The following is a 13,759-nucleotide window of genomic DNA, read 5'->3' as shown; positions in this document are numbered from 1 at the left end:
AATTCTTGAATGTCAGTCTCTTTCCTTTGGCCAATCATATAGCCATGCCTCATAGAAAATATATTTGTCAAGGTTGTCTTTAAATAATGGGGGACCTGCCTTAATAAAAAATCAGGAGAATGCACTATTTTTCTAAAACCTAACAGAAATTACATTAAACATTCAAACCTTCAGTTTAGTCACTGGCTAGGCACGGGGTGGGAAAGGGAAAGTCAGCTGGCTTGATATTGGTTGCCAGGAAACACACAAAAGCACCAGGACAGAGAAAACAAACCACTCCATATTGCTGGGTAAGTGGCCTTTGGTTGCAAGAACTTCACTGAGTGAGAGGGACTTTGAAGCTGTGCACCTGTGTCATGAACACCCACAGATGAAAAACTGCAGCTGAAAAGGATGAAAGCAGTAAAGGTCAGTCAAAGAGCTTAGAAAAGGATGCTTTCTAACTCAATTAAATGTGGACCGCAAGGGGTTTCCTTGTCTGTATGGAGTGGGGAAAGACTGATACACACGGTTCTAATCAGTCCAAGGAAAACAGTATGAGCAGCCGAGCTGGAGGTCTTGAAAACAAACTATGGTTTAAAGTAAGTAAAGGTACTATCATTTTCCTACCTTGGCTCAATGGTTTTGCCTCCTAATTATAGGGTTGGAAATTTCATTTTAAATTGTATTCTAAGTTGGACTCCATTTCAAAGGCATATATTGAAGCAACAACAAGAAAAACAAACACAGAGTGTTGAAGCATGCTGAAGAGGGGTGAAGTTATTAGGAGCTACCCTGATGTTGCACTTGGTTTGAACATGGCGTCCCAGTCAGAGTCAGCACACCTTGAGAACACAGAAGTGAAGACTGCAAGTGAACACTATGGTACAGACCTCGTTGAGAACAAGCTCAGTGTGGAGGATTTTGTGAAGATACAGCAGGTCTTTGAGGTAAGTGTTAGGCTTACTGACCAGAAGATTTGGGCTGTTCTCAAAGGACATGAATACATACTTTTGATGAAATATACCATAATATAATGTCTGAGAGATGGTTCAGTTAACAAAGTATCAGACATATCAGTAGGAAGAACTGAGTTTGATCCCTGGCACCCGAGTGAAAAATCTCAGTGCAGTGCTGAGAAAGTAGAGATAAGGAGATCTCTGGGGCTCACTAGGCAGCCTGGCAGCATAGTCAGTGAGTCAGCCAGTACCAGTAACAACCCCTGTCTCAAAATACATGGTGGAAGCCCCCTGAAGAATAATGTATGGCTGCATATGTAACAGAAGATGGCCTTGTTGGGCATCAATGGGAGGAGCATCCCTTGGTCCTGCCATGGCTCGATACCCCATTGTAGGGGAATGTAAGGGCAGGGAAAGGCAGGATGGGGTGAGTGGGTGGGCAGGGGAAAACCCTCTTAGAAGCGGGAGGGGGGATAGGATAAGGAGTTTATGGATGGGAAACAGGGAAAGGGGATAACGAAACTTACAAGCTGAGCAAGTATGGAGGTCCAGCTATAAAATAGTTTTTGTCTCATTGTAACCTATCAACTGAAATGAACATCACAAAAAAAAAGAGAGAATGCTCTATGGCCTCCACAGACTTGTAGAAATACATGTTTATCTACACACACACACACACACACACACACACACAGAGAGAGAGCCACATACTTCAATACAGTTTAACAGTCAAATCAAGGACCTGAAACATTATGGCTCAAGGTTAACATCAAATACTTAGTACCATTCTCTTTCAATTCATTTCTCTGAAACAAACATTATAAATTAATTTGAAGCTATTACATAAAATTATCACCACTACAATTGTACAAAAGGTACAATTTATTATTGCACTTTTTAGAAATTAGTATTTTTTTTTATCAGAAAGTTAAACTTATGAATGAGAAAAGCCAGATGACTAAAATAATCCCCTGGTAAATCACTGTTCTTGCACTTGAGAAAAAAGTAGAACTAGGAAAACACAATTATATGAGCCCAGTTTGTGAAAATTAATTTCTTCCTCCATCTGAATGACATGCCCCCTTTAAAAGATGACACGGGCACTGTGGGGTCCTATAGCCCTACAAGTGGCCCACCTCTCCTGCCTCTTCTTTTCCCCTGGACGAAGGCAAGTCAAAGGGAAACTTGAGGGTTTTGTTTACATTCCACAGGAAAATCACAACTGGTCAATTTCCCTCTCCTTACCTTACATAATTAACTTGCAATTGTGCTACTATATAAAATGAGTAACATACTTCAAAGTGAAATTTAAGCTTCAAATGCATGCAGGAAGAGCACCGTTCAGTGCCATGGACTTTAGACAGACATAAACCTCTATCCTTTCTGCTTCATTATACTTCCTAAGATGGGATCTCAGGGCTCCACGAGCTCTTCCAGGGGATGCTTGGAGTGTCTGTATTAATTACAGCAGACATATAATGTTTTGGAATTTAATCTTAAAATTAATAAAACATGAAATCTAGCAATTATACTGAACTATAATTGGCACACATTTTAACCTTTAGCTACCACAAAATAAAAAATAGATGTGGTAGCTAGAGTTGGTTCTTCAGTAAAGAGTGCTTTGTAAAGCTTTACCCCAGCACCTGAGTTCAGGTACCTAATAGGCACTTCAAATCCTACCTGAAACTCTAGCTCTAAAAAGATTGATGCCTCTAACTTCTATGAGAACACAAACACACAGAGAGAGAGAGAGAGAGAGAGAGAGAGAGAGAGAGAGAGAGAGAGAGAGAAGAAAATTTTAAAAAATTTGCTTAACAAAACCATTTACTGGTAAAAACCTACTTGACACTTCTTTGTATAACAATTCAGAATCTACAAATGAGTATCAATCATTTCTGTGTTAACAAAATCTTTCATATTTATTAACACCAGTCACACTGCATTTCATTCTTTTAAGCTTTCTATATTTGCTATTCATCTAACCCGATTTCTCTGAAAGATTCCAGTGTGTCTCATACCCACTGCCCTGGATGAATTCAGCATGTTTTGATAGTCGCTGCAAACATTTTGACAATTTGACGACAATCAAGAAAATATAACAGCAGATTATGACAGCTTTGGCGCCAGAATAAACTGAAATGTGGCAGTTTTGTTCTGGTGCTGAGAACACAAACAATTTGAATAATGGCGTCTGTACAGGAGTTAAGGTGTTATAAAGTAGATGTGTTAATGAAACTGCTACTGAATGCTAGGGAACCATTTGAAACACAGGATAGTCGTGAGTGAACCAAAACCAAACTGCAACATTTAAGGGAAGTTTGAGTGCTTTTTTTGTGTAATGTTAAATTTTCAAAAGGCTGACAACTTGTTTTGGAATTGCACGATGAATAAAAACAAAAACAAAAACAAAAACTAAAACTCAGAGACTGGAAAACAGGAGAGAACGAAACTCCAAAATTTCACAAACATCAGGAATCTATGACAGTTTTCCTTTAAAATTGAGAGATGCAGGTGTAGTTTCAGGAAAAGACTGGAAGTGCATGCATCTTTTGCATGCTGAGCAGACAGTATGGAACCATATGATACCTGATGCGCAGGAAGGGCTTATCAGGAGCAGATAAGGGGAAATGTAGAGAAGGCGACATATAAGATGGCTTTGATGGAGTCCATCCCGTCTGTCACAGCGGTAGGTCCGTGTACCACAGAGAGACATGCTCCCAGGCATTCCTTCAGCACAGCACTCTAAAGGCTGCCATGTGAAGTGCCCTCATGGGAGAAACATCAGGCTCTGGAAACAGATTCATTTATTCTATACTATGTTTTGCTTGTGTAAAGACTGCGTATCTGAAACTGAAGAGCTGCCAGGCATTAACCAAGATCCAGCTCCTTAAAAACAGGCAATGGATCAATAAAAAATGAGATTGGAGATAATACTTAGAGGAGACCATTTGTCTGCTATCTTCAAGAACTTTGGCTAGGTCACCTGTACTACAGGGAAAATTAAAAAAGAAGCACATTAAAAATTAGCTTCTGCCCTGGGTCCTGCTAAGACTGAACCCCCAGTGAACTAGACTGTTGGGGGGAGGGCGGCAATGGGGGAGGATGGGGAGGGGAACACCCATAAGGAAGGGGAGAGTTGGGAGGGGGATGTTTGCCCGGAAACCGGGAAAGGGAATAACACTCGAAATGTATATAAGAAATACTCAAGTTAATAAAAAAAAAAAAAGAAAGCTAAAAAAAAAATTAGTTTCCGGTTGTCCTGGGGGTTTACTTACACAAGAGCTTTTTTTTTATTTATTTATTTATTTATTTTTTTATTAACTTGAGTATTTCTTATATACATTTCGAGTGTTATTCCCTTTCCCGGTTTCCGGGCAAACATCCCCCTCCCCCCTCCCCTTCCTTATGGGTGTTCCCCTCCCAACCCTCCCACCATTGCCGCCCTCCCCCCATAGACTAGTTCACTGGGGGTTCAGTCTTAGCAGGACCCAGGGCTTCCCCTTCCACTGGTGCTCTTACTAGGATATTCATTGCTACCTATGGGGTCAGAGTCCAGGGTCAGTCCATGTATAGTCTTTAGGTAGTGGCTTAGTCCCTGGAAGCTCTGGTTGCTTGGCATTGTTGTACTTTTGGGGTCTCGAGCCCCTTCAAGCTCTTCCAGTTCTTTCTCTGATTCCTTCAATAGGGGACCTATTCTCAGTTCAGTGGTTTGCTGCTGGCATTTGCCTCTGTATTTGCTGTATTCTGGCTGTGTCTCTCAGGAGCGATCTACATCCGGCTCCTGTCGGTCTGCACTTCTTTGCTTCATCCATCTAGTCCAATTGGGTGGCTGTATATGTATGGGCCAAATGTGGGACAGGCTCTGAATGGGTGTTCCTTCAGTCTCTGTTTTAATCTTTGCCTCTCCCTTCCCTGCCAAGGGTATTCTTTTTCCTCATTTAAAGAAGGAGTGAAGCATTCACATTTTGATCATCCGTCTTGAGTTTCGTTTGTTCTAGGGATCTAGGGTAATTCAAGCATTTGGGCTAATAGCCACTTATCAATGAGTGCATACCATGTATGTCTTTCTGTGATTGGGTTAGTTCACTCAGGATGATATTTTCCAGTTCCAACCATTTGCCTACGAATTTCATAAAGTCATTGTTTTTGATAGCTGAGTAGTATTCCATTGTGTAGATGTACCATATTTTCTGTATCCATTCCTCTGTTGAAGGGCATCTGGGTTCTTTCCATTTTCTGGCTATTATAAATAAGGCTGCGATGAACATAGTGGAGCACGTGTCTCTTTTATATGTTGAGGCATCTTTTGGGTATATGCCCAAGAGAGGTATAGCTGGATCCTCAGGCAGTTCAATGTCCAATTTTCTGAGGAACCTCCAGACTGATTTCCAGAATGGTTTTACCAGTCTGCAATCCCACCAACAATGGAGGAGTGTTCCTCTTTCTCCACAACCTCGCCAGCATCTGCTGTCACCTGAGTTTTTGATCTTAGCCAATCGCACTGGTGTGAGGTGAAATCTCAGGGTTGTTTTGATTTGCATTTCCCTTATGACTAAAGATGTTGAACATTTCTTTAGGTGTTTCTCAGCCATTCGGCATTCCTCAGCTGTGAATTCTTTGTTTAGCTCTGAACCCCACTTTTTAATAGGGTTATTTGTTTCCCTGCGGTCTAACTTCTTGAGTTCTTTGTATATTTTGGATATAAGGCCTCTATCTGTTGTAGGGTTGGTAAAGATCTTTTCCCAATCTGTTGGTTGCCGTTTTGTCCTAACCACAGTGTCCTTTGCCTTACAGAAGCTTTGCAGTTTTATGAGATCCCATTTGTCAATTCTTGATCTTAGAGCATAAGCCATTGGTGTTTTGTTCAGGAAATTTTTTCCAGTGCCCATGTGTTCCAGATGCTTCCCTAGTTTTTCTTCTATTAGTTTGAGTGTGTCTGGTTTGATGTGGAGGTCCTTGATCCACTTCGACTTAAGCTTTGTACAGGGTGATAAGCATGGATCGATCTGCATTCTTCTACATGTTGCCCTCCAGTTGAACCAGCACCATTTGCTGAAAATGCTATCTTTTTTCCATTGGATGGTTTTGGCTCCTTTGTCAAAAATCAAGTGACCATAGGTGTGTGGGTTCATTTCTGGGTCTTCAATTCTATTCCATTGGTCTATCTGTCTGTCTCTGTACCAATACCATGCAGTTTTTACCACTATTGCTCTGTAATACTGCTTGAGTTCAGGGATAGTGATTCCCCCTGAAGTCCTTTTATTGTTGAGGATAGCTTTAGCTATCCTGGGTTTTTTGTTATTCCAGATGAATTTGCAAATTGTTCTGTCTAACTCTTTGAAGAATTGGATTGGTATTTTGATGGGGATTGCATTGAATCTGTAGATTGCTTTTGGTAAAATGGCCATTTTTACTATATTAATCCTGCCAATCCATGAGCATGGGAGATCTTTCCATCTTCTGAGGTCTTCTTCAATTTCTTTCTTCAGTGTCTTGAAGTTCTTATTGTACAGATCTTTTACTTGCTTGGTTAAAGTCACACCGAGGTACTTTATATTATTTGGGTCTATTATGAAGGGTGTCGTTTCCCTAATTTCTTTCTCGGCTTGTTTCTCTTTTGTATAGAGGAAGGCAACTGATTTATTTGAGTTAATTTTATACCCAGCCACTTTGCTGAAGTTGTTTATCAGCTTTAGTAGTTCTCTGGTGGAACTTTTGGGATCACTTAAATATACTATCATATCATCTGCACATAGTGATATTTTGACCTCTTCTTTTCCGATCTGTATCCCTTTGATCTCCTTTTGTTGTCTGATTGCTCTGGCTAGAACTTCAAGAACTATATTGAATAAGTAGGGAGAGAGTGGGCAGCCTTGTCTAGTCCCTGATTTTAGTGGGATTGCTTCAAGTTTCTCTCCATTTAGTTTAATGTTAGCAACTGGTTTGCTGTATATGGCTTTTACTATGTTTAGGTATGGGCCTTGAATTCCTATTCTTTCCAGGACTTTTATCATGAAGGGGTGTTGAATTTTGTCAAATGCTTTCTCAGCATCTAATGAAATGATCATGTGGTTCTGTTCTTTCAGTTTGTTTATATAATGGATCACGTTGATGGTTTTCCGTATATTAAACCATCCCTGCATGCCTGGGATGAAGCCTACTTGATCATGGTGGATGATTGTTTTGATGTGCTCTTGAATTCGGTTTGCCAGAATTTTATTGAGTATTTTTGCGTCGATATTCATAAGGGAAATTGGTCTGAAGTTCTCTTTCTTTGTTGTGTCTTTGTGTGGTTTAGGTATAAGAGTAATTGTAGATTCGTAGAAGGAATTCGGTAGGGCTCCATCTGTTTCAATTTTGTGGAATAGTTTGGATAATATTGGTATGAGGTCTTCTATGAAGGTTTGATAGAATTCTGCACTAAACTCATCTGGACCTGGGCTCTTTTTGGTTGGGAGACCTTTAATGACTGCTTCTATTTCCTTAGGAGTTATGGGGTTGTTTAACTGGTTTATCTGTTCCTGATTTAACTTTGATACCTGGTATCTGTCTAGGAAATTGTCCATTTCTTGCAGATTTTCCAGTTTTTTTGAATATAGGTTTTTGTAGTAGGATCTGATGATTTTTTGAATTTCCTCTGAATCTGTAGTTATGTCTCCCTTTTCATTTCTGATTTTGTTAATTTGGACGCACTCTCTGTGTCCTCTCGTTAGTCTGGCTAAGGGTTTATCTATCTTGTTGATTTTCTCAAAGAACCAACTTTTGGTCCTGTTGATTCTTTCTATGGTCCTTTTTGTTTCTACTTGGTTGATTTCAGCTCTGAGTTTGATTATTTCCTGCCTTCTACTCCTCCTGGGTGTATTTGCTTCTTTTTGTTCTAGAGCTTTTAGGTGTGCTGTCAAGCTGCTGACATATGCTCTTTCCTGTTTCTTTCTGCAGGCACTCAGCGCTATGAGTTTTCCTCTTAGCACAGCTTTCATTGTGTCCCATAAGTTTGGGTATGTTGTACCTTCATTTTCATTAAATTCTAAAAAGTTTTTAATTTCTTTCTTTATTTCTTCCTTGACCAGGTTATCATTGAGTAGAGCATTGTTCAATTTCCACGTATATGTGGGCATTCTTCCCTTATTGTTATTGAAGACCAGTTTTAGGCCGTGGTGGTCCGATAGCACGCATGGGATTATTTCTATCTTTCTGTACCTGTTGAGGCCCGTTTTTTGACCAATTATATGGTCAATTTTGGAGAAAGTACCATGAGGAGCTGAGAAGAAGGTATATCCTTTTGCTTTAGGATAGAATGTTCTATAAATATCCGTTAAGTCCATTTGGCTCATGACTTCTCTTAGTCTGTCGACATCACTGTTTAATTTCTGTTTCCATGATCTGTCCATTGATGAGAGTGGGGTGTTGAAATCTCCCACTATTATTGTGTGAGGTGCAATGTGTGTTTTGAGCTTTAGTAAGGTTTCTTTTACATATGTAGGTACCCTTGTATTTGGGGCATAGATATTTAGGATTGAGAGTTCATCTTGGTGGATTTTTCCTTTGATGAATATGAAGTGTCCTTCCTTATCTTTTTTGATGACTTTTAGTTGGAAATTGATTTTATTTGATATTAGAATGGCTACTCCAGCTTGCTTCTTCTGACCATTTGCTTGGAAAGTTGTTTTCCAGCCTTTCACTCTGAGGTAGTGTCTGTCTTTGTCTCTGAGGTGTGTTTCCTGTAGGCAGCAGAATGCAGGGTCCTCGTTGCGTATCCAGTTTGTTAATCTATGTCTTTTTATTGGGGAGTTGAGGCCATTGATATTGAGAGATATTAAGGAATAGTGATTATTGTTTCCCTTTATATTCATATTTGGATGTGAGGTTATGTTTGTGTGCTTTCATTCTCTTTGTTTTGTTGCCAAGACGATTAGTTTCTTGCTTCTTCTAGGGTATAGCTTGCCTCCTTATGTTGGGCTTTACCATTTATTATCCTTTGTAGTGCTGGATTTGTAGAAAGATATTGTGTAAATTTGGTTTTGTCATGGAATATCTTGGTTTCTCCATCAATGTTAATTGAGAGTTTTGCTGGATACAGTAACCTGGGCTGGCATTTGTGTTCTCTTAGGGTCTGTATGACATCAGTCCAGGATCTTCTGGCCTTCATAGTTTCTGGCGAGAAGTCTGGTGTGATTCTGATAGGTCTCCCTTTATATGTTACTTGACCTTTTTCCCTTACTGCTTTTAATATTCTTTCTTTATTTTGTGCGTTTGGTGTTTTGACAATTATGTGACGGGAGGTGTTTCTTTTCTGGTCCAATCTATTTGGAGTTCTGTAGGCTTCTTGTATGCCTATGGGTATCTCTTTTTTTAGGTTAGGGAAGTTTTCCTCTATGATTTTTTTGAAGATATTTACTGGTCCTTTGAGCTGGGAGTCTTCACTCTCTTCTATACCTATTATCCTTAGGTTTGATCTTCTCATTGAGTCCTGGATTTCCTGTATGTTTTGGACCAGTAGCTTTTTCCGCTTTACATTATCTTTGACAGTTGAGTCAATGATTTCTATGGAATCTTCTGCTCCTGAGATTCTCTCTTCCATCTCTTGTATTCTGTTGGTGAAGCTTGTATCTACAGCTCCTTGTCTCTTCTTTTGGTTTTCTATATCCAGGGTTGTTTCCATGTGTTCTTTCTTGATTGCTTCTATTTTCATTTTTAATTCCTTCATCTGTTTGATTGTGTTTTCCTGGAATTCTTTCAGGGATTTTTGCCATTCCTCTCTGTAGGCTTCTACTTGTTTATTAATGATTTCCTGTGTTTCCCTAAGTGTGTTCATGTCTTTCTTGAAGTCCTCCAGCATCATGATCAAATATGATTTTGAAACTAGATCTTGCTTTTCTGGTGTGTTTGGATATTCCATGTTTGTTTTGGTGGGAGAATTGGGCTCCGATGATGGCATGCAGTCTTGGTTTCTGTTGCTTGGGTTCCTGCGCTTGCCTCTCGCCATCGGATTATCTCTAGTGTTACTTTGTTCTGCTATTTCTGACAGTGGCTAGACTGACCTATAAGCCTGTGTGTCAGGAGTGCTGTAGACCTGTTTTCCTCTCTTTCAGTCAGTTATGGGGACAGTGTGTTCTGCTTTCGGGCGTGTAGTTTTTCCTCTCTACAGGTCTTCAGCTGTTCCTGTGGGCCTGTGTCTTGAGTTCACCAGGCAGCTTTCTTGCAGCAGAAAATTTGGTCTTACCTGTGGTCCCGAGGCTCAGGTTCGCTCGTGGGGTGCTGCCCAGGGGCTCGCTGCAGCGGCAGCAACCAGGAAGACCTGTGCCGCCCCTTCCGGGAGCTTCAGTGCACCAGGGTTCCAGATGGTCTTTGGCTTTTTCCTCTGGCGTCCGAGATGTGTGTGCAGGGAGCAGTCTCTTCTGGTTTCCCAGGCTTGTCTGCCTCTCTGAAGGTTTAGCTCTCCCTCCCACGGGATTTGGGTGCAGAGAACACACACAAGAGCTTTTGACGTGGGCCATAGAGTAAGGTCCCTGTGTCAAGCAAGACAAAACAAAACAAAACAAAGCAAAAAGCAAACCCATACAGAGCAAAAACGAACAAACAAACAAACACAAAGAGAAAGCCAGCAAGACAGTTTAACAAGTAAAGGCACTTGCCTGGAGAATCATAGAGACCTGAATCATGGAAAGTTGTATATATACAATTCCAGTTGACCACAATGTTGTTTTCTGACCTCCCCAGGTGTACTGTGGTACATGCCACCCACATGCACACACATAGATAGAAAAATAAATAGATGTATGTATGTATGAATGAATGAATGGATGGATGGATGGATGGATGGATGGATGAAAATGACATGCAAAAAACATATAAAAATTTGGGTTTTTTTATCAGTACTGGGAGTCTAGGGAGACTCATATGCATGAGGACATGAGTTTGATCCCCAGAACCTACAGAAAAATGGGGCACGGTGGCCATCACCTGTAATTCCAGTACTGGGGAGCAGGAGGCAGGGCCCCATGACCAGTCCAGCTGAATATGTAAGCTTCAGGTTCAGAAAGAGACCTTGTATTAAAAAGTAAAGTGAGAGCAATTGAGGGAGACAATGAATGTTAATCTCTGGTCTCCACATGCAGGTGCACATGCGGTGTAAGCACCTGAAAATTTAACACACACACACACACACACACACACACACACACACACACACAAACACACACACACACACACCCCGAGAGAGAGAGAGAGACTGTCTATGAATGACCATTAAATATTTAATTAATCTATAAGTAAAAATCCTATACATACTATTTAGTTGTAGTAATATCATTTATGAAGTGAAACATGATGCCTATTATCCAATAGTATAGACAAGATATAATTATCACTGTGTTTGAGATCTGCAAGTCAGACCAGCTGAGCAGCTTTGACACATACAGTGTATGCAAACTATTAATCCTCTGCCTCAGTTTTCTTTACTGCTAACATGGAGAAATGGGGGATTTGTTTTAACGAGTTAGGGTAAAGTACTTAGAGCAGTGCTTGCCTCACAGGAAAAGTTCTCAATGAACATTATGCTTTACACATTTGATCAGCAGAGAGAGAACCACATAGCATTTCACATTGTCTTGATTCTAACTCATCTTATTTAAAGGAAATTCAGCTTCCAAATGACATTTGCCATTATTTTCCTCTATTCTTTTCATTTGCGGTAGGAAATGAGAGTTGTAAGAGCAAGTCTTCACAGAGAGTATAATGGCATCATTTTCTCTTATCTTACATTCTATTTGCAGACAAATGGTTTTAATTGATGCCTTGATCTTTGTTGGAACAAAGAAGTGGACAGGGTTGAAGGATTAAAGGGGAACATATAGTTTCATTTTCTTTCCACTGATGGTGTCAAATGGCCACACATCAGCCAGAAGAGAGTGGAGCTAGGATTACTCATAGAACTGTAAAGTGCCTTCGCTCCAACTTTTCTGCAGAGCTTGAAATTTTTAGAGAAATGAAACACTCTATGGATGCTTATATTATTTTGATGTCAACCATATTTTACATTTTCTTTGGAACTTCAAAAGTCAGACATTGTATAACAGAGACTGGCTATGGCTGCTGGTTCTATAGGAATGATGGGAGGTGGAGATTATGGCCGAGGGGAAATGAGATTTCTTTGAAAAGCCCAACAGAGGCTCTATGTATGTTGAGATTCTTTTGAGACGTGGCTGCAAGGTATCCAGGCACTTCTTTTCCTTTCAGATTCTATAATTCATAGTGTGACAGAAAGTTCCATCTCAGCTTATGGCGGATCCCTTTTCTGTTTGATGTGGAGCTACATTTTATTCAGCATTCCTGGCTCTCCGGGTTGAGTTCTGAATTGCTTCTATGAGTAGCCATGTTTCCTTCAGTCCCTGGCTCATTCATTCTGGTCCAGGATTGGCTCTGCACAACCTATTGTTGTCTAACATTTGCCTATGCCCTGCTGTATCTTTAGTTTTTCTTCCTTTTCTTTTTTTAAAAAATATTTATTAGATATATTTCTTTACATACATTTCAAATGTTATTCCCCTTCCTAGTTTCCTGTCCATAAGCCCCTGTCCCCCACCACCATATGGGTATTCCCTCCATACATGCCCCTTACTGTCCCCCACCTGCACTGGGGGCCCAACCTTGGCTAGACCAAGGGCTTCCACTTCCACTGGAGCCCCAACAAGTCTATTCTCTGCTACATATAGAGTTGGAGCCCTGGGTCACTCCATGTATAGTCTTTCAGTAGTGGATTAGTCCCTGGAAGCTCTGGTTGGTTGGCATTGTTGTTCTTATGGGGTTGCAAGGTCCTTCCACTCTTTCAATATTTCCTCTAATTCCCCCCAAGGAGGTCCTGTTCTCAGTTCATTGGTTTGCTGCTAGCATCACCTCTGTATTGGACATGCTCTGGATGTGTCTCTCAGGAGAGATCTATATCCAGTCCCTTTCAGCATGCATTTTTTAACTTCATCAATCTTATTTAGTTTTGGTGGCTTTATATATATGGGCCACATGTCAGACAGGCTCACAATGGCCGTTCCTTGAGTCACTGCTCTAAACATTGCTTCCATATCCCCTCCTATGGATATTTTTCCCCTTTTAAGAAGGAGTGGGACCATCCACATTTTGTCATTCTTCTTGAGCGTCCTGTGGTCTGTGGATTGCATCTTGGGTAATTCGAGCTTTTTTGGCTAATATCCACTTGTCAATGAGTGCATACCAAGTGTGTTTTTCTCTGATTGAGATACCTCACTTGGGATATTTTCTAGTTCATTCCATTTGCCTATGAATTTCATGAAGTCATTGTTTTTGATAGCTGTACCGATACAGCTACTCCATTGTGTAGATGTACCACATTTTCTGTATCCATTCCTCTGTTGAAGGGCATCTGGGTGCATTTCAGCTTCTGACTATTATAAATAAAGCTGCTATGAACATAGTGGAGCATGGGTCCTTGTTGTATGTTGGAGAATCTTTTGGGTATATGCCCAGGAGAGGTATAGCTGGATCCTCAGGTAGTGGAATGTCCAATTTTCGGAGGAACCTCCAGACTGATTTCCAGAGTGGTTGTACCAGTTTGCAATCCCACCAAGAATGGGGGAGTGTTCCTCTTTCTCCACATCCTCGCCAGCATCTGCTGTCACATGAGTTTTTTATCTTTGCCATTCTGACTGGTGTGAGGTGGAATCTCAGGGTTGTTTTGATTTGCATTTTCCTGATGACTAAGGATGTTGAACATTTCTTTAGGTGCATTTTGGCCATTCAATAATCCGCAGCTGAGAATGTTTTGTTTAGCTCTGTACTCCATTTTT

General features: G+C 40.5%; 1 protein-coding gene across 14 annotated transcripts in view; it reads left to right on the top strand.

The window, feature by feature from the left end:
- The first annotated feature begins 247 nt into the window (after positions 1 to 247).
- Positions 248 to 13,759, top strand: part of Wdr49 (WD repeat domain 49) — a 209,652-nt gene continuing 196,140 nt past the window's right edge. For 2 of the 14 annotated variants that reach the window (XM_087630743.1, XM_087630736.1), the window contains exons 1-2: positions 257 to 408; positions 693 to 929. In XM_087630743.1, the coding sequence (XP_087486869.1) occupies positions 741 to 929 (189 nt within the window). In that variant the 5' untranslated portion in view covers positions 257 to 408; positions 693 to 740. 14 annotated transcript variants of the gene reach the window in all.

The sequence above is a fragment of the Rattus norvegicus genome, chromosome 2 (assembly GCF_021556685.1).
Source record: "Rattus norvegicus strain SHRSP/BbbUtx chromosome 2, alternate assembly SHRSP_T2T, whole genome shotgun sequence".
Taxonomy (NCBI): Eukaryota; Metazoa; Chordata; class Mammalia; order Rodentia; family Muridae; genus Rattus; species Rattus norvegicus.
Note: the sequence above shows the minus strand (reverse complement) of the source record. Positions and strands in the feature narration are given on the sequence as shown.